The following is a 27,313-nucleotide window of genomic DNA, read 5'->3' as shown; positions in this document are numbered from 1 at the left end:
GGCAGCAGACAGCTGTGGGCGACTATGCCGTGCCATGGCAGCAGACAGCTGTGGGTGACCATGCCGTGCCGTGGCAGCAGACCAATGTGGGCGACCATGCAGTGCCGTGGCAGCAGACAGCTGTGGGCGACCATGCCGTGCCGTGGCAGCAGACCGCTGTGGGCGACCATGCCGTGCCGTGGCAGCAGACCAATGTGGGCGACCATGCCGTGCCGTGGCAGCAGACAGCTGTGGGCGACCATGCCGTGCCGTGGCAGCAGACCAATGTGGGCGACCATGCCGTGCCGTGGCAGCAGACCAATGTGGGCGACCATGCCGTGCCGTGGCAGCAGACAGCTGTGGGCGACCTTGCAGTGCCGTGGCAGCAGACCAATGTGGGCGACCATGCCGTGCCGTGGCAGCAGACCAATGTGGGCGACCATGCCGTGCCGTGGCAGCAGACAGCTTTGGGCGACCTTGCAGTGCCGTGGCAGCAGACAGCTGTGGGCGACCATGCCGTGCAACGGCAGCAGACAGCTGTGGGCGACTATGCCGTGCCGTGGCAGCAGACAGCTGTGGGCGACTATGCCGTGCCGTGGCAGCGGACAGCTGTGGGCGACTATGCCGTGCCGTGGCAGCAGACAGCTATGGGCGACCATGCCGTGCCATGGCAGCAGACAGCTGTGGGCGACCATGCCGTGCCGCGGCAGCAGACCAATGTGGGCGACCATGCAGTGCCGTGGCAGCAGACAGCTGTGGGCGACCATGCCGTGCCGTGGCAGCAGACCGCTGTGGGCGACCATGCCGTGCCGTGGCAGCAGACCAATGTGGGCGACCATGCCGTGCCGTGGCAGCAGACCGCTGTGGGCGACCATGCCGTGCCGTGGCAGCAGACCAATGTGGGCGACCATGCCGTGCCGTGGCAGCAGACCAATGTGGGCGACCATGCCGTGCCGTGGCAGCAGACAGCTGTGGGCGACCTTGCAGTGCCGTGGCAGCAGACCAATGTGGGCGACCATGCCGTGCCGTGGCAGCAGACAGCTTTGGGCGACCTTGCAGTGCCGTGGCAGCAGACAGCTGTGCGCGACCATGCCGTGCCGTGGCAGCAGACAGCTGTGGGCGACCTTGCAGTGCCGTGGCAGCAGACAGCTGTGGGCGACCATGCCGTGCCGTGGCAGCAGACAGCTGTGGGCGACCTCAGTTGTTTAGTGACTCGTCTTCATAATTAAGGTTCATCACAATGAAGCAGCGATCCCATCGTCGGCTGTCTGTCTGCCTTTAGGCCATCAGACTACAGAGCTGGAGAGGGAGGGCAGCTGGAAGAGAGGGAGAAAACGGGTGGCTGCGTGTGTGTGTTTGAATCGAGGGTGTATATCAAGATAAAAGTGTGTCAGCGTGTGTGTATGTGTCAGAGAAAGAGAGGGTGAGAGAGAGTGGGAGAGTGAGTCAGATAGAGAGAGAGAATGTGTCTATGATAGAGAGAGAGAGTATGTGTCTCTATGATAGAGAGAGAGAATGTGTCTCTATGATAGAGAGAGATAATGTGTCTCTATGATAGAGAGAGAGAATGTGTCTATGATAGAGAGAGAGAGTATGTGTCTCTATGATAGAGAGAGAGAATGTGTCTCTATGATAGAGAGAGCGAATGTGTCTCTATGATAGAGAGAGAGAATGTGTCTCTATGATAAAGAGAGAGAGTATGTGTCTCTATGATAGAGAGAGAATGTGTCTCTATGATAGAGAGAGAGAGAATGTGTCTCTATGATAAAGAGAGAGAGTATGTGTCTCTATGATAGAGAGAGAATGTGTCTCTATGATAGAGAGAGAGAGAATGTGTCTCTATGATAGAGAGAGAGAGTATGTGTCTCTATGATAGAGAGAATGTGTCTCTATGATAGAGAGAGAGAGAATGTGTCTCTATGATAAAGAGAGAGAGTATGTGTCTCTATGATAGAGAGAGAATGTGTCTCTATGATAGAGAGAGAGAGTATGTGTCTCTATGATAGAGAGAATGTGTCTCTATGATAGAGAGAGAGAATGTGTCTATGATAGAGAGAGAGAGTATGTGTCTCTATGATAGAGAGAGAGAATGTGTCTCTATGATAGAGAGAGAGAGTATGTGTCTCTATGATAGAGAGAGCGAATGTGTCTCTATGATAGAGAGAGAGAGTATGTGTCTCTATGATAGAGAGAGAATGTGTCTCTATGATAGAGAGAGAGATAATGTGTCTCTATGATAGAGAGAGAGAGTATGTGTCTCTATGATAGAGAGAATGTGTCTCTATGATAGAGAGAGAGAGAATGTGTCTCTATGATAGAGAGAGAGAATGTGTCTCCATGATAGAGAGAGAGAATGTGTCTCTATGATAGAGAGAGAGAATGTGTCTCTATGATAGAGAGAGAGAATGTGTCTCTATGATAGAGAGAGTATGTGTCTATGATAGAGAGAGAGTATGTGTCTATGATAGAGAGAGAGAATGTGTCTATGATAGAGAGAGAGAGTATGTGTCTGTGAGTGTCAGAGATTGAGGGTATATCTGGTGCATCAGAGCAGGCCCACACCATCCACGGAGCACATTGATCTGAGTTGACCCATTGCTCCAGGAGACCTGCAATAACCAGCAGGTCTGGTGGGGAGATAATAACATCTTCCTAGACGAGAGGATGACTACCAGCCAAGCAAGACATGTTGGTCAGCCTCCACTGTCCTATAAAACAACCAGGACTCCATCTCTACTCCCTAATCGTATCCAACATCTGATTGGAACCTCACACCTCATTCAAGCCCAGTCGCTCTCTCAGAAGTCTCTGTTTGTTATAGTTTTATAGTTCTGTCACACGAGAGAGAGATCCAATCACCTCTGTTCATATTTGTTCTTCCTGTCACACACACCACTCTGTCCCTCGTATTACTGTGAGAGACAGACACGCATTGACCTGCTTATGTCCATATTAATCATAGTCATCATGCTTTCTCTATGAGAATCTCAGCTGATTTAACCTGTTAAGTCGACCCTCTACTTTTTCGAACATTCTGTTAAAAATCGCGCAACATTTCAGCGCCCTGCTACTCAGGCCATATATGCATATGATTAGTATGTGTGGATAGAAAACACTCAGACGTTTATAAAACTGGTTAAATCACGGCTGTGACTATAACAGAACGTGTGTTTCATCGAAAAGTGCATGAAAATCTGATCACTGAAAATGGAAATAAATATCCATGCGCCACTTCCAGGAATTGTTCAAAGTGAACCGAATTAAATGAGGCCGAGGTTGCAGTGCCTACAGCTTCCACACGTTGTCTAGAGTCTTGTCATTTGATTCAGCTTTGAATCAAGGGAATCGATTCCCTCCGGTCTCCGACCGGATGTTTTGGTCGAGCTCTCTCTAAGACATTTTTTCGAGACAGACACCTATAGAATTGACATCGCCTCCTGATGAATTTTATCGCGTATTAACGTGTACTAATACCTAAAGTTGCATTACAAAAGTATTTCGAAGTGTTTTGTGAAAGTTTATCGTCGACTTTTTGAATTTAAAAAAATGACGTTACGTTATGAAACGCTATTTTTTTCCGTTTATCACACAGTCTTCATAGATCGATATCTAGGCTATATATGGACCGATTTAATCGAAAAAAAGACCCAATAGTGATTATGGGACATCTAGGAGTGCCAACAAAGAAGATGGTCAAAGGTAATGAATGTTTTATATTTTATTTGTGCGGTTTGTGTAGCGACGACTATGCTAATTATTTTGTTTACATCCCCTGCGGGTCTTTTGGGGTGTTACATGCTATCAGATAATAGCTTCTCATGCTTTCGCCGAAAAGCATTTTAAAAATCTGACTTGTTGCCTGGATTCACAACGAGTGTAGCTTTAATTCAATACCCTGCATGTGTATTTTAATGAACGTTTGAGTTTTAACTAATACTATTAGCATTTAGCGTAGCGCATTTGCATTTCCAGAGCTCTAGATGGGACGCCTGCGTGCCAGGTAGGAGCAAGAGGTTAAATGCCCAAGGAGCACCCACCCATAGTCAATCCATTGTCGGGAATGTCTGGAATAGTAGACGGATAGAAAAAAGCAGGTAGAAAAAAAGCAGTTATTAGACTGACATGTTAAAGACGTCAGAGCGTGAGTGCTGTGAAAGGCCTGTGGCTCCCTATCCGTCAGAGCATAGCCACTGCCATCACAGCCAGGGACAAAGGTCAGGATGATAACCTCTTCATTAATTAAGCATGCTTTAAGGGAGATGAATTGTACTGATATGGAGCCTCTCTCTCTTTTCTTTCTCTTCCCCATCTGTGTCATTGACAAGGTGGATAAAGGGCTGAGGATGAAAGACAAGGGAAGAACTGGAGGAGGGAGGGAGGGAGGGAGGGAGGGAGAGAGAGAGAGAGCAAAAAGAGAGAGGAGAGAAAGAAAGAGAAAGAGGGGGATGTAAGCTCAGAGGAATTGCATAAGGTGATAAAGGAGCTTTAGAGAATCAGTCGGACCCTGCAGTGAAAAACAAAACTTGTCTCATTTTTTAGCGGCTGCAGAGAGGAGGTGGGCCGGGTCTTATCCCAGGCTGCAGTACACCTGTTTAAAACCAGGACACACCTGGAGTGAGTACTATTGTGAAACAATTTGAACGATAGCCAATTGCCTCCATGTCCAGAAAAACAAAAGTGCTTTATCTCTTCTAACCATCTATAATTTTTCTAGCATCTTTTGTGAGTCCTGTCGCTTCACTGTTAACCCCACACAACCCTCACTGAGATTGGGCTCTGAACCCAGCCACCTCTGCCTATTCCAACAGCTCTGGTTCTTTGCCCTCCCCCCAGCGCAGGTCTCTTCTGGTTGTCATCCCGACTTTATGGCCCCATGTCCTATTAGCAGTACTTCTGAAGCTAATTATGGCCCCAGCTCTGTACCCGACGGCTGCACAGAGAGCCCTGTCATCCCTCTGTTTGATGTGCTGGAGAACGGGGACAACTGTAATTAAGAGTCCAGATTCCTTGCTCCTCTCTATTTTTCTCTCTCTCTCTATTTCTCCACATGTCCTTCTCTCTCTCTCTCTGACAGTCTGACAGAACAATTTCTCCTCAGCTGGCCAGAGAAGTAGAGCTCTAAGGTAGACGATGAACAGACCTTCAATTTAGAGACACAGATGGAATAGGAGAGTGTGGTGATAGGCATGACAGGATTCTAATGAAGGATCATTGCCTATTAGCTAGCTGGAAAACCAGACTCTAACCACAATCTGTCCAGTTCCAAAGGTAACAGCTTTTCTGGGTTGGGTTTCTCAACTACCAACTAGCAATCTCCTCTAGTACTTAAGCAGGAACACAGAATGACTTAGAAAGGCAACACATACCGTAGGATGATATTGTTAGAAGAAACCATTAAAGTAACATTTCCAGTTCAGCTTTAAAAAAAGACTGCTGTGGATGCTTGATTCGATTTGATTTGACCTCAGTGGTGTGAGGTTGACTCAGATACAAGCTAACTGCGAGTTGTCTCTGTTTTCCTCTGTGCACCTAGTACACCCAGTCCAAAGTGTCTGTCTTACGATGCTGAAACACAACGCTACTCAATCAGTACAAGCACCAGTGTCAAAGCAAAGCATGTCAATCTGTTCAGAATAACTGTTGTAGGTTCTTAAATCAAATGTCTTACAAAGAGCTAACCAAAAACAGCAAAGTCAGGAAATACACTCAGACAACAAGTCTCTTAAAAATAAAGGTGTTACAATGAAGACTCGTGGAAAAACATGGATGCATGTATCTATCTATTCCTCCACTTCTGATTCCAATGATGTTGTCACTATTTACAGCTTGTACTAAACCTCCTCCTCCACAATTGTTTATGTAAACAAAAGTTTAATTAGGTGAGTAAAGCCCCGTATCCTGGGTCCTCACTGACTCGATGACAGTAGGTCGTGAAGGGGGAGGGATAAATGAAAGAAAAGGGAAGTGTTGAAGGTAAAGAAAAGAGTACAAAGGGATTGTTATTGTCTCAGTGAGGCCAGGCAGTCGGCTGTCAGGCCTCAAAGTTGAGTATGATACATGCTGGCTCGGGGAGCCAGGCTGTGGGGTCAGGAAAAGGGCAGGAGAGGGGGTGGACAGGGGGTAGAGAGCAGTAGAGAGGGAGACTGGGCAGTGAGGTGAGGTTTGGGCTGTGGAGGCTTTCGGTTCAGATGTGGGCATGAGCATGGCCGTGCCTGTGGCCCTGGTCTCCTCCGTGGTGGCCTCCGTGTCCATGGCCGTGCCTGTGGCCCTGGTCTCCTCCGTGGTGGCCTCCCTCACCGTGTCCATGGCTGTGTTTATTGTGCTTTTTACGCTCCCATCTCCCGCTGTGATCATGGTGCCGTCTGTAGCGGTGGGCTCGCCGGGCTAGAGAGAGGGAGAGAAGGGTGTGAAAGGAGGTGAAAGGGGAGGAGTGAGGGGTAAGAGAGAGGGAGAGAAGGGTGTGAAAGGAGGTGAAAGGGGAGGAGTGAGGGGTAAGAGAGAGGGAGAGAAGGGTGTGAAAGGAGGTGAAAGGGGAGGAGTGAGGGGTAAGAGAGAGGGAGAGAAGGGTGTGAAAGGAGGTGAAAGGGGAGGAGTGAGGGGTAAGAGAGAGGGAGAGAATGGTGTGAAAGGAGGTGAAAGGGGAGGAGTGAGGGGTAAGAGAGAGGGAGAGAAGGGTGTGAAAGGAGGTGAAAGGGGAGGAGTGAGGGGTAAGAGAGAGGGAGAGAAGGGTGTGAAAGGAGGTGAAAGGGGAGGAGTGAGGGGTAAGAGAGAGGGAGAGAAGGGTGAAAGGAGGTGAAAGGGGAGGAGTGAGGGGTAAGAGAGAGGGAGAGAATGGTGTGAAAGGAGGTGAAAGGAGAGGAGTGAGGGGTAAGAGAGAGGGAGAGAAGGGTGTGAAAGGAGGTGAAAGGGGAGGAGTGAGGGGTAAGAGAGAGGGAGAGAAGGGTGTGAAAGGAGGTGAAAGGGGAGGAGTGAGGGGTAAGAGAGAGGGAGAGAAGGGTGTGAAAGGAGGTGAAAGGGGAGGAGTGAGGGGTAAGAGAGAGGGAGAGAAGGGTGTGAAAGGAGGTGAAAGGGGAGGAGTGAGGGGTAAGAGAGAGGGAGAGAATGGTGTGAAAGGAGGTGAAAGGGGAGGAGTGAGGGGTAAGAGAGAGGGAGAGAAGGGTGTGAAAGGAGGTGAAAGGGGAGGAGTGAGGGGTAAGAGAGAGGGAGAGAATGGTGTGAAAGGAGGTGAAAGGGGAGGAGTGAGGGGTAAGAGAGAGGGAGAGAAGGGTGTGAAAGGAGGTGAAAGGGGAGGAGTGAGGGGTAAGAGAGAGGGAGAGAAGGGTGTGAAAGGAGGTGAAAGGGGAGGAGTGAGGGGTAAGAGAGAGGGAGAGAAGGGTGTGAAAGGAGGTGAAAGGGGAGGAGTGAGGGGTAAGAGAGAGGGAGAGAAGGGTGTGAAAGGAGGTGAAAGGGGAGGAGTGAGGGGTAAGAGAGAGGGAGAGAATGGTGTGAAAGGAGGTGAAAGGGGAGGAGTGAGGGGTAAGAGAGAGGGAGAGAAGGGTGTGAAAGGAGGTGAAAGGGGAGGAGTGAGGGGTAAGAGAGAGGGAGAGAATGGTGTGAAAGGAGGTGAAAGGGGAGGAGTGAGGGGTAAGAGAGAGGGGGAGAATGGTGTGAAAGGAGGTGAAAGGGGAGGAGTGAGGGGTAAGAGAGAGGGGGAGAATGGTGTGAAAGGAGGTGAAAGGGGAGGAGTGAGGGGTAAGAGAGAGGGAGAGAATGGTGTGAAAGGAGGTGAAAGGGGAGGAGTGAGGGGTAAGAGAGAGGGGGAGAATGGTGTGAAAGGAGGTGAAAGGGGAGGAGTGAGGGGTAAGAGAGAGGCGAGACCGGATGAGAGGGAGTTGAGGGGTGTGTGACAGGTAGAGCGGAAGCAACGGGGGAGAGTCAAGGATGAGATAGAGTGAGAGAGGTATATGAGAGGAGGGAGGGGGGGAACGAAATGTCAACACCACAGATATACAGCTCTCAACATCAGCCACTCAGCTCTGAGTGTCTACTCTAGTTTACATTGAACAGTGTGGGCGCCGAGCTCTCTACATGTATTAGCATAGGACTGTTCTCCCACTCACGGCCTGAGTAAGCCACTTCCTTCCTATGTTGTGCTGCCAAATTGGATCCGTTGGTCCTGGTTTGGGTTTGCCAACAAAAAGTCTACCTTGCCAGGACAATGATGACTAACAAACAACGATGGCAGGAAAACAACATTCAAAATGACCGGAATAAAACAAATAACAAGGCTCCATATTTTCACTTTAAACAGCAGCAATCCATTACATCAGTACGAGACGAATAAACATCACAGTTTGAAAGGTGAAAGGAGAATAAGGTTTCTAATGACTTCATAAAATATATCATTCTACAATATGAAAGATCCTGCTGTCATAAAGAAAGATGGATGTTGTTCTGCAGAGTGACTTTTATTACTCTATGGGAGGATGGTAAAATTAAATGTTTCTTATTGGTGTTTCTGGCATTCCTCCAAACCCCTGGCTGTCAATCTCACAGAAAAAGAGCTGTAACTTAGTTTTATCGACATTAAAAGGACATTACCATCATCACACAACTTCTATCTGATGAAAAGCTGTTCAAAATAGAGTACATGCTACAACTTCTATAGAGAGTCTTGTATTCCTACTGAATCTGATCTAATTGTTGTGTCCATTCCTCTCCTGTTGTTTGAGCATTAACCCCATAGACATAAAATGTAACCCTTTAGCGGTCTTGGTCACTCACACTTTGTGCAGATGATCTTGGGCCGGTCCCACTTGCCGTTGGCACGACACTTGGCCGTGGGGACGTGACGTTGGAGGAACCCATCGGCACACTGGTAACGCACCAATGAATGAATGTCATAGTGGGACCGCTTACGGCCAATCAGAAAGGTGTTCTCCACGTTGGGGGGGTTCCCACACAGCACTGCCAATGGAGAGAGAGAGAGAGAGAGAGGGAGAGATAGAAGCACAGCAATGGATGAGTGGGACATGAGGTCATATGATATGATGTCTATTAGCAGCATTCACAGTGGTGTACATCACAGTCATTCTTTGCCTGGGTGCATGTCCCTTTTATGCCCTTGTCCCCAATGAGACCTCACGCTGACTCACTGACCTTTCAGCTCTGGCTAGAAGTTCCCCATAGGACCAGATCTAAGATCAGTTTACCCTCCATCAAATCTAGCATTCACTATTCAGGAGGAAAACACAAAATTGACATTAGATCAGTGTGTAGGGGCAATTTCATCATACACAAACTATCTTAGAGGGGACAGGGGCCTTAGGGGCCACAGTGTGTGACAGGTGTTAGGAATGCACACTTGCTTGCATCTCATTGGCCGGATTAGAAGGGGGACAAATGAGAGACGAATGATGAGGAGGGTTGACTGGGGGTGAAGGTGCAGTTCCTCTGTCATTCCCTAGATGGCAGCCCTGCAGTTGAAACCTAAAGCCCCCAGTACATTAACTAACCCCTAGACAGTTACCATTCAACAACCCATCTGCAGACGACAGTAAATCCTTAATTCGCTTCCTTGAAGTAATCGCTGATTGCTCATTTGAAACATGGTTGAAACACGTGGTGAAAATGAGAGGTCCGTATGACATTCCTCATACATTAATGTGGAACTGTCAGATCAGTAATAACTCCAAGGAGTAGAGGAAAGGAGGGAAGAAGGGGAGGAAATATGTATTTTCCAGGTATCCCGACATTGTGACTGCAGTACTGCCCCAGTGGGAGGTCTGGTCTGTGACTGCAGTACTGCCTCAGTGGGAGGTCTGGTCTGTGACTGCAGTACTGCCCCAGTGGGAGGTCTGGTCTGTGACTGCAGTACTGCCCCAGTGGGAGGTCTGGTCTGTGACTGCAGTACTTACTGCCACAGTGGGAGGTCTGGTCTGTGACTGCAGTACTGCCCCAGTGGGAGGTCTGGTCTGTGACTGCAGTACTGCCCCAGTGGGAGGTCTGGTCTGTGACTGCAGTACTTACTGCCCCAGTGGGAGGTCTGGTCTGTGACTGCAGTACTGCTCCAGTGGGAGGTCTGGTCTGTGACTGCAGTACTGCCCCAGTGGGAGGTCTGGTCTGTGATTGCAGTACTGCCCCAGTGGGAGGTCTGGTCTGTGACTGCAGTACTACCCCAGTGGGAGGTCTGGTCTGTGACTGCAGTACTGCCCCAGTGGGAGGTCTGGTCTGTGACTGCAGTACTGCCCCAGTGGGAGGTCTGGTCTGTGATTGCAGTACTACCCCAGTGGGAGGTCTGGTCTGTGACTGCAGTACTGCCAAAGTGGGAGGTCTGGTCTGTGACTGCAGTACTACCCCAGTGGGAGGTCTGGTCTGTGACTGCAGTACTGCCCCAGTGGGAGGTCTGGTCTGTGACTGCAGTACTGCCCCAGTGGGAGGTCTGGTCTGTGACTGCAGTACTACCCCAGTGGGAGGTCTGGTCTGTGACTGCAGTACTACCCCAGTGGGATGTCTGGTCTGTGACTGCAGTACTGCCCCAGTGGGAGGTCTGGTCTGTGACTGCAGTACGTTCCCATAGGAGGTCTAGTCTGTGATTGCAGTACGTTCCCATGGGAGGTCTGGTCTGTGACTGCAGTACTGCCAAAGTGGGAGGTCTGGTCTGTGACTGCAGTACTACCCCAGTGGGAGGTCTGGTCTGTGACTGCAGTACTGCCCCAGTGGGAGGTCTGGTCTGTGACTGCAGTACTGCCCCAATGGGAGGTCTGGTCTGTGACTGCAGTACTACCCCAGTGGGAGGTCTGGTCTGTGACTGCAGTACTACCCCAGTGGGATGTCTGGTCCGTGACTGCAGTACTGCCCCAGTGGGAGGTCTGGTCTGTGACTGCAGTACTGACAAAGTGGGAGGTCTGGTCTGTGACTGCAGTACAGCCCCAGTGGGAGGTCTGGTCTGTGACTGCAGTACACGCTCAGGGGGAGGTCTGGTCTGTGACTGCAGTTTGGCCCCAGTGGGAGGTCTGGTCTCTGACTGCAGTACACGCCCAGGGGGAGGTCTGGTCTCTGACTGCAGTACACGCCCAGGGGGAGGTCTGGTCTCTGACTGCAGTACACGCCCAGGGGGAGGTCTGGTCTGCGTCTGCAGTAATTACCTGTAGGCTATTAAAATATAATAATTCATAATATTGTGCAGGTACTTGTCTCCAAAGCGACCTACAGTCATGTTTGTATACATTTTACATATGGGTGGTCCTGGGAATCAAACCCACTATCCTGACATTGCAAGTGCCATGCTCTACTAACTGCATAATTTCAACACACACATGCACGCACACACACACACACTCTCTCTCTCTCTCTCTCTCACTCCCAAACACCCACTCACGCACACGCATGCTTCATTCCCAGCCAATGTCGTGTCCTGCAGCTGTCACGGCAGGCAGCTGAGTTAACTTCTTCGAAATAGGGGGAGCTCTTTTAATTTTGGGATAAAAAACGTTCCCGTTTTAAACAAGATATTTTGTCACGAAAAGATGCTCGACTATGCATGTAATTGACAGCTTTGGAAAGAAAAAACTGATGTTTCCAAAACTGCAAAGATATTATCTGTGAGTGCCCCAGAACTAATACTTCAGGCGAAACCAAGATGAAATTTCATACAGGAAATGGTCCAGATTTTGAATGCCCTGTGTTCCAATGTCTCCTTATATGGCTGTGAATGCGCCAGGAATGAGCCTGCACTTTCTGTCGTTTCCCCAAGGTGTCTGCAGCATTGTGACGTATTTGTAGGCATATCATTGGAAGATTGACCATAAGAGACTACATTTACCAGGTGTCCGCCCGGTGTCCTCCGTCGAAATTATTGCGTAATCTCCAGCTCCATGCGCGTTCCATTTTCTTCAGAGGAGAAAGTCAACTGCCACAAATGATTTATCATCGATAGATATGTGAAAAACACCTTGAGGATTGATTCTAAACAACGTTTGCCATGTTTCTGTCGATATTATGGAGTTAATTTGGAAAAAAGTTTGCGTTGTAATGACTTAATTTTCGTTTTTTTTCTTACCCAAACGTGATGAACAAAACGGAGCGATTTGTCCTACACAAATAATCTTTCAGGAAAAACTGAACATTTGCTATCTAACAGAGTCTCCTCATTGAAAACATCTGAAGTTCTTCAAAGGTAAATTATTTTATTTGAATGCTTTTCTTGTTTTTGTGAAAATGTTGCATGGCTTAATTATAGGCTTAATTATATGCTAGCTATCAATACTCTTACAGAAATGCTTGTTTAGCTATGGTTCAAAAGCATATTTTGAAAATCTGAGATGACAGATGACAGTGTTGTTAACAAAAGGCTAAGCTTGAGAGCTAATATATTTATTTCATTTCATTTGCGATTTTCATGAATAGTTAACGTTGCGTTATGCTAATGAGCTTGTGATAATTACACTCCTGGATACAGGTTTTTTTCATAGCCAAACGTGATGAACAAAACGGAGCGATTTGTCCTACACAAATAATCTTTTTGGAAAAACTGAACATTTGCTATCTAACTGAGAGTCTCCTCATTGAAAACATCTGAAGTTCTTCAATGTTTACTTACAGGCACTTCCCAACAATGTAGAGAGAAAAAAGAGAAATAATATAAAAATAATAACACAAGGAATACATTCACAATGAGTAACAATAACTTGGCAATATACACGGGGCACCAGTACTGAGTCGAAGTGCAGGGGTACGAGGTAATAGAGGTAGATATGTACTGTACATATAGGTACATATAAAGTGACGAGGCAACAGGATAGATACTGTAATAAACAGTAGCAGCAGTGCATGTGATGAGTCAAAAGACTTAGTGCAGGGATGGGCAACTTTAATGAGGGATGGGGCCCACAAAACAATATCATGAGTGGTTTGTTTTAAAGCAGGTTTGCTGCAATTGTACACAAGGCTTTACAGAGGGTGGTGTGTACGGCCCAGTACATCACTGCTTGGTATGGCAACTACTCGTCTGACCACAAGGCTTTACAGATGGTGGTGTGTACGGCCCAGTACATCACTGCTTGGTATGGCAACTACTCGTCTGACCACAAGGCTTTACAGATGGTGGTGTGTACGGCCCAGTACATCACTGCTTGGTATGGCAACTGCTCGTCCGACCACAAGGCTTTACAGAGGGTGGTGTGTACGGCCCAGTACATCACTGCTTGGTATGGCAACTGCTCGTCCGACCACAAGGCTTTACAGAGGGTGGTGTGTACGGCCCAGTACATCACTGCTTGGTATGGCAACTGCTCGTCCGACCACAAGGCTTTACAGAGGGTGGTGTGTACGGCCCAGTACATCACTGCTTGGTATGGCAACTGCTCGTCCGACCACAAGGCTTTACAGAGGGTGGTGTGTAAGGCCCAGTACATCACCACTTGGTATGGCAACTGCTCGTCCGACCACAAGGCTTTACAGAGGGGGGCGTGTACGGCCCAGTACATCACAGCTTAGTATGGCAACTACTCGTCCGACCACAAGGCTTTACAGAGGGGGGCGTGTACGGCCCAGTACACCAGCGCAGCCACACTTTTGTAGAGATTACCATTTTGTCTGCCTGCCTACAAAAGGAGGGCTGCAGTGATGTACTGGGCCGTACACACTATCAGGTATGTAGAGGCAGAGACAGTGGCAGGTGTTCCAGGTGTTCCAGGTAGGGTTGGTAACAGGCATGTAGAGGCATAGACAGTGGCAGGTGTTGCAGGTGTTCCAGGAGTAGTTGGTAACAGGCATGTAGAGGCAGAGACAGTGACAGGTGTTCCAGGTGTAGTTGGTAACAGGCATGTAGAGGCAGAGACAGTGGCAGGTGTTCCAGGTGTAGTTGGTAACAGGCATGTAGAGACAGAGACAGTTGCAGGTGTTCCAAGTGTTCCAGGTGGGGTTGGTAACAGGCATGTAGAGGCAGAGACAGTGGCAAGTGTTCCAGGTGTAGTTGGTAACAGGCATGTAGAGGCAGAGACAGTGGCAGGTGTTCCAGGTGTTCCAGGCGTAGTTGGTAACAGGCATGTAGAGGCAGAGACAGTGGCAGGTGTTCCAGGTGTTCCAGGCGTAGTTGGTAACAGGCATGTAGAGGCAGAGACAGTGGCAGGTGTTCCAGGTGTTCCAGGCGTAGTTGGTAACAGGCATGTAGAGGCAGAGACAGTGGGAGGTGTTCCAGGTGTCCAGGCGTAGTTGGTAACAGGCATGTAGAGGCAGAGACAGTGGCAGGTGTTCCAGGTGTTCCAGGCGTAGTTGGTAACAGGCATGTAGAGGCAGAGACAGTGGCAGGTGTTCCAGGTGTTCCAGGCGTAGTTGGTAACAGGCATGTAGAGGCAGAGACAGTGGCAGGTGTTCCAGGTTTTCCAGGCGTAGTTGGTAACAGGCATGTAGAGGCAGAGACAGTGGCAGGTGTTCCAGGTGTTCCAGGGGACTTCTGGCCCAACTGCTCCAAAGGACCAGGGTGCTCTAGCTTGGACTTGAGGTGTGTGTGTGTAAGAGAATACTTTGAACTGTATATGAATGAGAATTTGAGTATTTGATAATAGTCTCTGTTTGTGTGTGCGTGTGTGCATATCCATGTGTGTGTGTCTGTGACAGACAGATGCCTTCACAATGGCCCATCCTCCTGATCAGGGTGACTCATGCCAGCCTGCTCTGTGGTCTGTCCCACGGCATTATGGGTAACACTAATTACCCAGATGACGTGCATCTCTGATTGGATACTGCCTCCTGGCTCTCTCTCAAGAGGAACAGGCCTGAGTGTCAGCCACACGCCAGTCATCAGCCAATCACATCATACTGCCACTGATGAGCAGCAGACCCCAGAACAACACCACTAAACAGTAGGAATCAAGCCAGAATATGCTCTGCTGTAAAGAAGGAGTGTAGTTGGGCTGAAGATTGAATGCTGCCACTGACGGATTGACTGAAAGTCAGCTTTCCAGTTGGAGCCATTAAGTAAGACCTGTGACAGTGTGTCATCAATTATGGGTTAAACCTCTGTATAATGAGAGAAAAAACATGCTGTAAATACTATTGGTAACATAAAGAGTAAATACCTTCACATCCATAGTGGAAAGTTGATCTGACTCTAAGGCAGTGGTCCCCAAACTTTTGTGTGGCATGAGTAACTTATCTTAAGTTTTCTAACTAATTTGTGACCATTCAGATTAAGTAAATACTCTTTCTAGTCTGAGGCCAATTTTAAATCAGCAGCCGAAATGATCTAGCAGTGACCCACCAGTGAGTCCAGAGTCTCCTGATCTTCCATTTCCTTAAACACAGTTCTGGATTCTGGCCAGCCGTCTCAACCTACCTATAAACCCTACTTGGCTGGCTATTAATACCCTGTCTCTCTGTCTGCCCCAAATGCAAATCAGGGACCATCAGCTCCAATAAGCACTGGCTTCTCTGGCGTCTCACACTCCTCACAGCACCATGACAGCGCAGATCCACAGATGCCTGACCATGTGACAGTGGAACTTTACCAGACAACCCTAAAACTTTGTGTGACAGTCTTCCAACAACGCTTCACACAAAGGAGGATCATTTTGTTGTGGATGAAATGTTCTGAGAATTCTCAGCCCCTGGGTTGACAGTAAAACCCTCAGTAGTAGTGGTTTAAATGAGCTGTCTGAAGTGGAAAGCTCAGTTACAGGTGAGCTGACTGGGTTTGGAGGTGAGCTGACTGGGTTTGGAGGTGAGCTGACTGGGTTTGGAGGTGAGCTGACTGGGTTTGGAGGTGAGCTGACTGGGTTTGGAGGTGAGCTGACTGGGCTTGGAGGTGAGCTGACTGGGTTTGGAGGTGAGCTGACTGGGTTTGGAGGTGAGCTGACTGGGTTTGGAGGTGAGCTGCCTGGGTTTGGAGGTGAACTGACTGGGTTTGGAGGTGAGTTGACTGGGTTTGGAGGTGAGCTGACTGGGTTTGGTTTGGAGGTGAGCTGACTGGGCTTGGAGGTGAGCTGACTGGTCTTGGAGGTGAGCTGACTGGGTTTGGAGGTGAACTGACTGGGTTTGGAGGTGAACTGACTGGGCTTGGAGGTGAGCTGACTGGATTTGGAGGTGAACTGACTGGGTTTGGAGGTGAGCTGACTGGGCTTGGAGGTGAGCTGACTGGGCTTGGAGGTGAGCTGTCTGGGCTTGGAGGTGAGCTGACTGGGTTTAGAGGTGAGCTGACTGGGCTTGGAGGTGAGCTGACTGGGTTTGGAGGTGAGCTGACTGGGCTTGGAGGTGAGCTGACTGGGCTTGGAGGTGAGCTGTCTGGGCTTGGAGGTGAGCTGACTGGGTTTAGAGGTGAGCTGACTGGGCTTGGAGGTGAGCTGACTGGGTTTGGAGGTGAGCTGACTGGGTTTGGAGGTGAGCTGACTGGGTTTGAAGGTGAGCTGACTGGGCTTGGAGGTGAGCTGTAATTGTGTCAACCTATTGTCCAGACTGACTGATTGAAGAGGCTAAAATGGTCTCGCTAACATGCAGGACACTTTAAAGTATTCTTTAATGTATTTAAAGCACAGCAGCAACATGATATCACCTCCTCTTCAACTCTCAGTCCTTTTCGCCCCCTCTCTTTCTTCATCCCCTCTTGATTCTTCCCTCTTTCACATTCTCAGTCTCTCTCCCCTTCCCTCCCTTCCTCTTTCTCTGTCTCACCTGTTCCCTTCTTGCAGACGTAGGGCAGGTTGTAATTGCAGGGCACATCGTTCCACTTGCCGTTCTCGTGGGCGATCATCACCACACAGTCCTCTCCCCCCGCAAAGAAGTTATCCGGCTGGTTCTCACGCCAGTTCTCATATTGCTGTATCACAGTCACAGACACAGTCACAAACACAGATACAGTCACAGACACCGATATAGATACAGTCACATGGCCCAGTCACAGACATAGTCACAGAGTAAGGGTACAGTCACAGACACAGATAAAATCACAGACACAGATATAGATACAGTCACATGGCCCAGTCACAGACATAGTCACAAACACAGGTACAGTCACAGACACAGATACCGTCACAGACACAGATATAGATACAGTCACATGGCCCAGTCACAGACATAGTCACAGACACATATACAGCCACAGACAGTCGCAGACACAGATATAGATACAGTCACATGGCCCAGTCACAGACATAGTCACAGACACAGATACAGCCACAGACACAGATATAGATACAGTCACATGGCCCAGTCACAGGTACAGTCACAGATACAGTCACAGACACAGTCACAGATACAGTCACATACACAGTCACAGATACAGTCACAGACACAGATATAGATACAATCAGATGGCCCAGTCACAGACATAGTCACAAACACAGGTACAGTCACAGACACAGATACAGTCACAGATACAGTCACATACACAGTCACAGATACAGTCACAGACACAGATATAGATACAATCACATGGCCCAGTCACAGACATAGTCAAACACAGGTACAGTCACAGACACAGATGCAGTCAAAGACACAGACACAGACACAGACACAGTCACAGACACAGTCACACAACACAGTCAGAACAAAAAGAAAAGTGGTAGATAGCATCATTATCCATGCAGTATGAAACAAACTGTTTCATTGTGCTCTTTTATTGAACGATACTTATGGTCTTTCTCCAGAGGTATAGACCGACAAAGAGTAATGACAGCTCTGAAATAACACCAGGCACATAGGAGCTGCCTCTAGGGAGATAGAAGTGGTGAGTAGTGCAGGATGAAAAGTGATTCAGAGAGCGAGGGTGTACATGTACACATGTATTGACACGTTCACTCTATCAATTTCCCCCGGACCTTTAGCTGACATCCACCTCCTCGCTACGACACATGAGGATAAAAGAGTAATCCTCTCTCTCTCTCACCAGGTCCATGTTGTCAGTCCACTGGAAATCCTCCTCTACTGTTCTGTCGTTCAGGCCGATCCAGGTGTTGTCATGGCTCAGATCTGAACAGCGACAGGGAAAAACACACCCACACACCACCTGTCATTTAAAAAGACAACCAGCAGTATTTACTGCAGAATAGTTATGCATATTCTGTCTCCAAGGCACCACCAGCCATTCCCTCAGGGAGGTTCAGCTCTGATCTGAACACAATCTCATCCCTCCATAGCAGAAGGCAGAAGCAGCCAGATCTTTGTGGACGGTGCAGCATTGATGAGATCTGGGTGTAATGGAATTTCAATCATGGTGTTCCTGATTAACATCATTATGGGGCCCATTAATCTTTCTAATGGCTGTGCTCCCTTTATTACCGAGGTGGAGACGTCCATTCTCCAGGCAATTAAACAAACTTTTTAGTAAATGTGTCTGTGAAGGAGAGGATGAGTGAGGACGAGTGGGGAAAGGATAGCTCTGTCCGTTCGGGGACTGGGAGCGGCTCCCATGCTCCTATCATGCATTTCTTTCTTTTTCCATCCCTTTGTTCCTCTGTCTCTTTCTCCATCCCTCTCTCCCTCATCCCTATCTTCCTCTGTCTCTCCCTCCATCACTCACTCTCTCCCTCATCCCTATCTTCCTCTGTCTCTCCCTCCATCACTCACTCCCTCCATCCCTCTATTACTCTGTCTCTCCCTCCATCACTCACTCCCTCCATCACTCTATTACTCTGTCTCTCCCTCCATCACTCACTCCCTCCATCCCTCTATTACTCTGGTTCTCCCTCCATCACTCACTCTCTCCCTCCATCCCTCTATTACTCTGTCTCTCCCTCCATCACTCACTCTCTCCCTCCATCCCTCTATTACTCTGTCTCTCCCTCCATCACTCACTCTCTCCCTCCATCCCTCTATTACTCTGTCTCTCCCTCCATCACTCTCTCCCTCATCCCTATCTTCCTCTGTCTCTCCCTCCATCACTCACTCTCTCCCTCATCCCTATCTTCCTCTGTCTCTCCCTCCATCACTCACTCTCTCCCTCCATCCCTCTATTCCTCTGTCTCTCCCTCCATCACTCTCTCCCTCCATCCCTCTATTCCTCTGTCTCTCCCTCCATCACTCACTCTCTCCCTCCATCCCTCTATTCCTCTGTCTCTCCCTCCATCACTCACTCTCTCTCCATTCCTCTATTCCTCTCTTCCTCCATCCCTCTTTCCCTCCATCCCTCTATTCATCTGTCTCTTCCTCCATCTCTCTCCCTCCATCCCTCTATTCCTCTGTCTCTCCCTCCATCACTCACTCTCTCTCCATTCCTCTATTCCTCTCTTCCTCCATCCCTCTTTCCCTCCATCCCTCTATTCATCTGTCTCTCCCTCCATCACTCACTCTCTCCCTCCATCCCTCTATTCCTCTGTCTCTTCCTCCATCTCTCTCTCCCTCCATCCCTCTATTACTCTCTCTCCCTCCATCACTCACTCTCTCCCTCTATCCCTCTATTCCTCTGTCTCTCCCTCCATCACTCACTCTCTCTCTCATCCCTCTATTCCCCTCTTCCTCCATCCCTATCTCCCTCCATCCCTCTATTCTGTCTCTTCCTCAATCTCTCTCTCCCTCCATCCCTCTATTCCTCTCTCTCTCCCTCCATCCCTCTATTCCTCTGTCTCTCCCTCCATCCCTCTATCCCTCCATCCCTCTATTCATCTGTCTCTTCCTCCATCTCTCTCTCCCTCCATCCCTCTATTCATCTCTCTCTCCCTCCATCCCTCTATTCTTCTGTCTCTCCCTCCATCCCTCTATTCCTCTCTCCCTCCATCCCTCTATTCCTCTCTCTCTCCATCCCTCTATTCCTCTCTCTCTCCCTCCATCCCTCTATTCCTCTCTCCCTCCATCCCTCTATTCCTCTCTCCCTCCATCCCTCTATTCCTCTCTCTCTCTCATCCCTCTATTCCTCTCTCTCGCTCCATCCCTCTATTCCTCTCTCTCGCTCCATCCCTCTATTCCTCTCTCTCGCTCCATCCCTCTATTCCTCTCTCTCGCTCCATCCCTCCATTCCTCTCTCTCGCTCCATCCCTCTATTCCTCTCTCTCCCTCCATCCCTCTATTCCTCTCTCTCCCTCCATCCCTCTATTCCTCTCTCCCTCCATCCCTCTATTCCTCTCTCCCTCCATCCCTCTATTCCTCTCTCTCTCTCATCCCTCTATTCCTCTCTCTCGCTCCATCCCTCTATTCCTCTCTCTCGCTCCATCCCTCTATTCCTCTCTCTCGCTCCATCCCTCTATTCCTCTCTCTCGCTCCATCCCTCTATTCCTCTCTCTCCCTCCATCCCTCTATTCTTCTGTCTCTCTCCCTCCATCCCTCTATTCCTCTATTCCTCTCTCTCCCTCCATCCCTCTATTCCTCTCTCCCTCCATCCCTCTATTCCTCTCTCTCTCCCTCCATCCCTCTATTCCTCTCTCCCTCCATCCCTCTATTCCTCTCTCTCTCTCATCCCTCTATTCCTCTCTCTCGCTCCATCCCTCTATTCCTCTCTCTCGCTCCATCCCTCTATTCCTCTCTCTCCCTCCATCCCTCTATTCTTCTGTCTCTCTCCCTCCATCCCTCTATTCCTCTCTCTCCCTCCATCCCTCTATTCCTCTCTCTCCCTCCATCCCTCTATTCCTCTCTCCCTCCATCCCTCTATTCCTCTCTCCCTCCATCCCTCTATTCCTCTCTCTCTCCCTCCATCCCTCTATTCCTCTCTCTCCCTCCATCCCTCTATTCCTCTCTCTCCCTCCATCCCTCTATTCCTCTCTCCCTCCATCCCTCTATTCCTCTCTCCCTCCATCCCTCTATTCCTCTCTCTCCCTCCATCCCTCTATTCCTCTCTCCCTCCATCCCTCTATTCCTCTCTCCCTCCATCCCTCTATTCCTCTCTCTCTCCCTCCATCCCTCTATTCCTCTCTCTCTCCCTCCATCCCTCTATTCCTCTCTCTCTCCCTCCATCCCTCTATTCCTCTCTCTCTCCCTCCATCCCTCTATTCCTCTCCTCTTCTAACTCCAACTGGGATGGCTTCTGGATCAGTGCCAAAACATGAGACTACACTTAATTATAAATTCTGTAAAGTAGTAATGATTGAAAGACACCCACCGTTGATGAAGTCCTGCTCCTGGAGTGTGTGTATGCTGGCCAGGTGTCCGCTGTGCTCCCTGCAGTCCTTCTCTGCGTCCTCCCAGGTATGTCTGCGGCTGAAGTACCTGTAGCAGTGGCCATGGAACTTCCTCCATGTGTGTTCACAGCCCTCCGTGTCTGCACAAAGAGTGAGAGAGCAAGAGCGAGAGCGAGACAAAGAGATAGAGAGAGAGAAAGAATGTAAACATGTTTCTCATGCCAATAAAGACCCTTGAATTGAATTGAAATTGAATTGAGAAAGAGAGAAAGACAAAGAGAGAGAAAAAGAGAGAGAGGGGTTAGTCTACACCAGGTATTCCCAAACTGCAGGGTACGCCAAATAAAAATGTGATTCACATTACATTTAAAAAAAAAATAATAATAATATGATTATTAGAATATTTTTCCTTCACATTTTCAAACAGTCCATTTATATTTTCCAATGGGGCTATACATTTGGGTGAGTTTTTTTTCTAGCCTGAGTTGCCTCGTTTCACTGCCAAAAATAAAATGAAACCTTCTCGTGTTCAGTGAAATAACAACGCAATAAAAAACAGTAAAATGACAGTGAAAATACCAGTAGTGAGGCTCTATACAGGTGGCATCAGTACAGAGTCAACGTGAGGGGTCACTGGTTAGTCGGGCTAATTGAGGTAATATGTACATGGATGTATAGTTAAAGTGACTATGCAAAGATGATAATCAGAGAGCAGCAGTAGCGTCTTACAGGAGGAGTCTTACAGCTTGGGGGTAAAAACTGTTGAGAAGCCATTTGGTCGTAGACTTGGCACTCCGGTACCGCTTGCCATGCGGTAGTAGAGAAAACACTCTATGACTGGGGTGGCTGGGGTCTTTGACAATTTTTAGGGCCTTCCTCTGACACCACCTGGTGTAAGTCGCTCTGGATAAGAGCGTCTGCTAAATGACTTAAATGTAATGTACATGTAGATGGCAGGAAGCCTGGCCCCAGTGATGTACTGGGCCATACGCACTACCCTCTGTAGTGCCTTGCGGTCGGAAGCCGAGCAGTTGCCATGCCAGGCAGTGATGCAACCAGTCAGGATGCTCTCGATGTTGCAGCTGTAGAACCTTTTGAGGATCTGACGACCCATGCCAAATGTTTTCAATTTCCTGAGGGGGAATAGGTTTTGTTGTTTTGGTCTTCACGACTGTCTTTTGGACCATTCTAGTTTGTTGTTGATGTGGACACCAAAGACAGCCCCTTGGTCCTTCTTTTCCTGTAGTCCACAATCATCTCCTTTGTCTTGATCACGTTGAGGGATAGGTTGTTATTCTGGCACCACAACGTCAGGTCTCTGACCTCCTCCTTTTAGGCTGTCTCGTCATTGTCGGTGACCAGGCCTACAACTGTTGTGTCGTCTGCAAACTTAATGATGGTCTTGGAGTCGTGCCTGGCCATGCAGTCGTGGGTGAACAGGGAGAACAGGAGCGGACTGAGCACACACCCCTGTGGAGCTCCAGTGTTGAGGATCAGCATGGCAGATGTGTTGCTACCTACCCTCACCACCTGGGGATGGCCCGTCATGAAGTCCGAGATCCTGTTGCAGAGGGGGGTGTTTAGACCCAGGGTCCTTAGCTTAGTGATGAGTTTTGAAGGGACTATGGTGTTGAACGCTGAGCTGTAGTCAATTAATAGCATTCTCACATAGTGCGTTGGCAACAGTTAATGGGGATCCTTAATACATACAAATACTCTCCCTTACTCCAGCAATATGACTCTCCGTTATCCCTCCCTCCCTCCCTGCCTCCCTCCCACACTCCCTCCCTCGCTCCCTCCAGGCCTAATCCTAGTTCGGCTGTGGGCTGGGATGGGAGCAGTATGAGGAAGCAGCGAAGCCTTGTGAAGGGCAAATGACAACAAATGACAACAATCCCCAGAAATATCTTCCAGTGGAGACACTCTCCAGGCTGATTAAGCCGTGTCACAGCCATGTCACAGCCCTGTCACAGCCCTGTCACAGCCATGTCACAGCCCTGTCACAGCCATGTCACAGCCCTGTCACAGCCATGTCACAGCCCTGTCACAGCCATGTCACAGCCATGTCACAGCCCTGTCACAGCCATGTCACAGCCCTGTCGCAGCCCTGTCACAGCCATGTCACAGCCCTGTCACAGCCATGTCACAGCCCTGTCACAGCCATGTCACAGCCCTGTCACAGCCATGTCACAGCCATGTCACAGCCCTGTCACAGCCATGTCACAGCCCTGTCGCAGCCCTGTCACAGCCATGTCACAGCCCTGTCACAGCCAATTTCGCAGCCCTGTCACAGCCCTGTCACAGCCATGTCACAGCCCTGTCGCAGCCCTGTCACAGCCCTGTCACAGCCATGTCACAGCCCTGTCACAGCCCTGTCACAGCCCTGTCACAGCCCTGTCGCAGCCCTGTCGCAGCCCTGTCACAGCCCTGTCACAGCCCTGTCACAGCCATGTCGCAGCCCTGTCACAGCCCTGTCACAGCCATGTCGCAGCCCTGTCACAGCCCTGTCGCAGCCCTGTCGCAGCCATGTCACAGCCATGTCGCAGCCCTGTCACAGCCCTGTCACAGCCATGTCACAGCCATGTCACAGCCATGTCGCAGCCCTGTCGCAGCCCTGTCACAGCCCTGTCACAGCCATGTCACAGCCCTGTCACAGCCATGTCGCAGCCCTGTCACAGCCCTGTCACAGCTCTGTCACAGCCATGTCACAGCCCTGTCGCAGCCCTGTCGCAGCCCTGTCGCAGCCCTGTCGCAGCCCTGTCACAGCCATGTCACAGCCCTGTCACAGCCATGTCGCAGCCATGTCGCAGCCCTGTCGCAGCCCTGTCACAGCCCTGTCACAGCCATGTCACAGCCCTGTCACAGCCATGTCGCAGCCCTGTCGCAGCCCTGTCACAGCCCTGTCACAGCCATGTCACAGCCCTGTCACAGCCATGTCGCAGCCCTGTCGCAGCCCTGTCACAGCCCTGTCACAGCCATGTCACAGCCCTGTCACAGCCATGTCGCAGCCCTGTCACAGCCCTGTCACAGCTCTGTCACAGCCATGTCACAGCCATGTCACAGCCATGTCACAGCCCTGTCACAGCCATGTCACAGCCCTGTCACAGCCCTGTCACAGCCCTGTCACAGCCATGTCACAGCCCTGTCACAGCCCTGTCACAGCCCTGTCACAGCCATGTCACAGCCCTGTCACAGCCATGTCGCAGCCACGTCACAGCCATGTCACAGCCCTGTCAGCACTGAGCCTCTCCCTCCCTCCATCCCTGTCACAGCCCTGTCAGCACTGAGCCTCTTCCTCCCTCCATCCTTCCATCTCATCTCTCCATCTATCCCTCTGTTTTTGTGGGTGTTTACTACATGCTGCACCTGTCCTCAGTGTCTACAGAGGGGGTGTGTGGGAAACAAAGAGAGTGGGAGTGTGTGTATGTGTATGTGTGTGTGGGAAACAAAGAGAGTGGGAGTGTGTGTATGTGTATGTGTGTGTGGGAAACAAAGAGAGTGGGAGTGTGTGTATGTGTATGTGTGTGTGGGAAACAAAGAGAGTGGGAGTGTGTGTATGTGTATGTGTGTGTGGGAAACAAAGAGAGTGGGAGTGTGTGTATGTCTGTGTGGGAAACAAAGAGAGTGGGAGTGTGTGTATGTGTATGTGTGTGTGGGAAACAAAGAGAGTGGGAGTCTGTGTATGTGTGTGTGTGTGTGTGGGAAACAAAGAGAGTGGGAGTGTGTGTATGTGTATGTGTGTGTGGGAAACAAAGAGAGTGGGAGTGTGTGTATGTGTGTGTGGGAAACAAAGAGAGTGGGAGTGTGTGTACGTGTATGTGGGAAACAAAGAGAGTGGGAGTGTGTGTATGTGTGTGTGGGAAACAAAGAGAGTGGGAGTGTGTGTACGTGTGTGTGTGGGAAACAAAGAGAGTGGGAGTGTGTGTATGTGTGTGTGGGAAACAAAGAGAGTGGGAGTGTGTGTATGTGTGTGTGGGAAACAAAGAGAGTGGGAGTGTGTGTATGTGTACGTGTGTGTGGGAAACAAAGAGAGTGGGAGTGTGTGTATGTGTATGTGGGAAACAAAGAGAGTGGGAGTGTGTGTATGTGTATGTGTGTGTGGGAAACAAAGAGAGTGGGAGTGTGTGTATGTGTGTGTGGGAAACAAAGAGAGTGGGAGTGTGTGTATGTGTGTGTGGGAAACAAAGAGAGTGGGAGTGTGTGTATGTGTATGTGTGTGTGGGAACCAAAGAGAGTGGGAGTGTGTGTATGTGTGTGTGGGAAACAGAGAGAGTGGGAGTGTGTGTATGTGTGTGTGGGAAACAAAGAGAGTGGGAGTGTGTGTATGCGTGTGTGGGAAACAGAGAGAGTGGGAGTGTGTGTATGTGTGTGTGGGAAACAAAGAGAGTGGGAGTGTGTGTATGTGTATGTGTGTGTGGGAAACAAAGAGAGTGGGAGTGTGTGTATGTGTGTGTGTGTGTGTGGGAAACAAAGAGAGTGGGAGTGTGTGTATGTGTGTGTGTGTGTGTGGGAAACAAAGAGAGCGGGAGTGTGTGTATGTGTATGTGGGAAACAAAGAGAGTGGGAGTGTGTGTATGTGTATGTGTATGTGGGAAACAAAGAGAGTGGGAGTGTGTGTATGTGTGTGTGTGTGTGTGGGAAACAAAGAGAGTGGGAGTGTGTGTATGTGTGTGTGGGAAACAAAGAGAGTGGGAGTGTGTGTATGTGTGTGTGTGTGTGGGAAACAAAGAGAGTGGGAGTGTGTGTATGTGTGTGTGGGAAACAAAGAGAGTGGGAGTGTGTGTACGTGTGTGTGTGGGAAACAAAGACAGTGGGAGTGTGTGTATGTGTACGTGTGTGTGGGAAACAAAGAGAGTGGGAGTGTGTGTATGTGTATGTGTATGTGGGAAACAAAGAGAGTGGGAGTGTGTGTATGTGTGTGTGGGAAACAAAGAGAGTGGGAGTGTGTGTATGTGTATGTGTGTGTGGGAAACAAAGAGAGTGGGAGTGTGTGTATGTGTGTGTGTGTGTGGGAAACAAAGAGAGTGGGAGTGTGTGTATGTGTATGTGGGAAACAAAGAGAGTGGGAGTGTGTGTATGTGTATGTGTGTGTGGGAAACAAAGAGAGTGTGTGTATGTGTATGTGTATGTGGGAAACAAAGAGAGTGGGAGTGTGTGTATGTGTGTGTGTGTGTGGGAAACAAAGAGAGTGTGTGTATGTGTATGTGTATGTGGGAAACAAAGAGAGTGGGAGTGTGTGTATGTGTATGTGTGTGTGGGAAACAAAGAGAGTGGGAGTGTGTGTATGTGTATGTGGGAAACAAAGAGAGTGGGAGTGTGTGTATGTGTATGTGTGTGTGGGAAACAAAGAGAGTGGGAGTGTGTGTATGTTTATGTGGGAAACAAAGAGAGTGTATGCATCTGTGGTTGGGGATGGGGGATCAGTGTTTGTGTGTCAACCCAGCCAACCCCCCTTCCCCTCCAACCCCTGCAGAGTGGGGATCAAAGAGAGATGGCCTCAGCCTTTCCTCCAACAAATCTAAAGTGACACCAGTAAATTGGGCCGTATGGGGCACTGCTTAGCATGCAGACACTTACAGGCTGGCCTGAGGCCGGCCTGAGAAGAGCTCAGAGGGGGGGTGGGGGGGGTGGGTTCAGTGAGCGAGTGAGTGAGTGAGTGAGCCTGCGTGCGTGCGTGTTTGTATTCAAGAGTGAGTGGCAGGTAGCCTAGTGGTTAAGAGCATTGGACCAGTAATCTAACGGTTGCTGGTTCCAATCTCTGAGCAGACTTGGTGGAAAAAAATCTGCCGATGTGCTCTTGAGCAAGGTATTTAACCCTAATTGCTCCTGTAAGTCGCTCAGGGTATGTGCGTCTGCTAAAATATAAAATAAAATGTTATTGGTCACATACAGATGCTGCAGACATTTTTTGGAACCCTTCCCCAGATGTGCCTTTATTAAGTGACGTTGTTGGTGTTGCGAAATGCTTGTGTTTCTAGCTCTGACAGTACAGTGATATCTAACAATTAACAGCTAACAATTTCACAACATATGTCAATGTAAATGTGTGTGTGTCTATGCCTACATCTGTGTGTGAGTCTCTGTGTGTGTGTCTCTGTGTGTATGTCTCTGAATGTGTGTCTCTGTATGTGTGTGTGTGTGTGTGTGTGTGTGTGTGTGTGTGTGTGTGTGTGTGTGTGTGTGTGTGTGTGTGTGTGTGTGTGTGTGTGTGTGTGTGTGTGTTTGTTTTTGTCTCTGTATGTGTGTGTGTGTGTGTGTGTGTGTCTGTGTTTGTGTTTGTCTCTGTATGTGTGTGTGGGAGTGTGAGTGTGAGT

At 49.3% G+C, this 27,313-nt stretch overlaps 1 protein-coding gene across 1 annotated transcript in view; it reads right to left on the bottom strand.

Annotated features, from left to right (window-relative positions):
* Positions 1-1,681: 1,681 nt before the first annotated feature.
* Positions 1,682-27,313, bottom strand: part of ncanb (neurocan b) — a 342,495-nt gene continuing 316,863 nt past the window's right edge. The window contains exons 12-16 of the mRNA XM_052475091.1: positions 20,981-21,139; positions 17,840-17,922; positions 16,627-16,771; positions 8,743-8,925; positions 1,682-6,363 (exon numbers count right to left, since the gene is read on the bottom strand). Of these exons, the coding sequence (XP_052331051.1) occupies positions 6,164-6,363; positions 8,743-8,925; positions 16,627-16,771; positions 17,840-17,922; positions 20,981-21,139 (770 nt within the window). The 3' untranslated portion in view covers positions 1,682-6,163. The remainder of the gene's footprint in view (positions 6,364-8,742; positions 8,926-16,626; positions 16,772-17,839; positions 17,923-20,980; positions 21,140-27,313) is intronic.

This window comes from Oncorhynchus keta, chromosome 22, assembly GCF_023373465.1.
Source record: "Oncorhynchus keta strain PuntledgeMale-10-30-2019 chromosome 22, Oket_V2, whole genome shotgun sequence".
NCBI classification, from domain to species: Eukaryota; Metazoa; Chordata; class Actinopteri; order Salmoniformes; family Salmonidae; genus Oncorhynchus; species Oncorhynchus keta.
The sequence above is the reverse complement of the archived record's forward strand: the minus strand, read 5'-3'. Positions and strand labels throughout refer to the sequence as shown.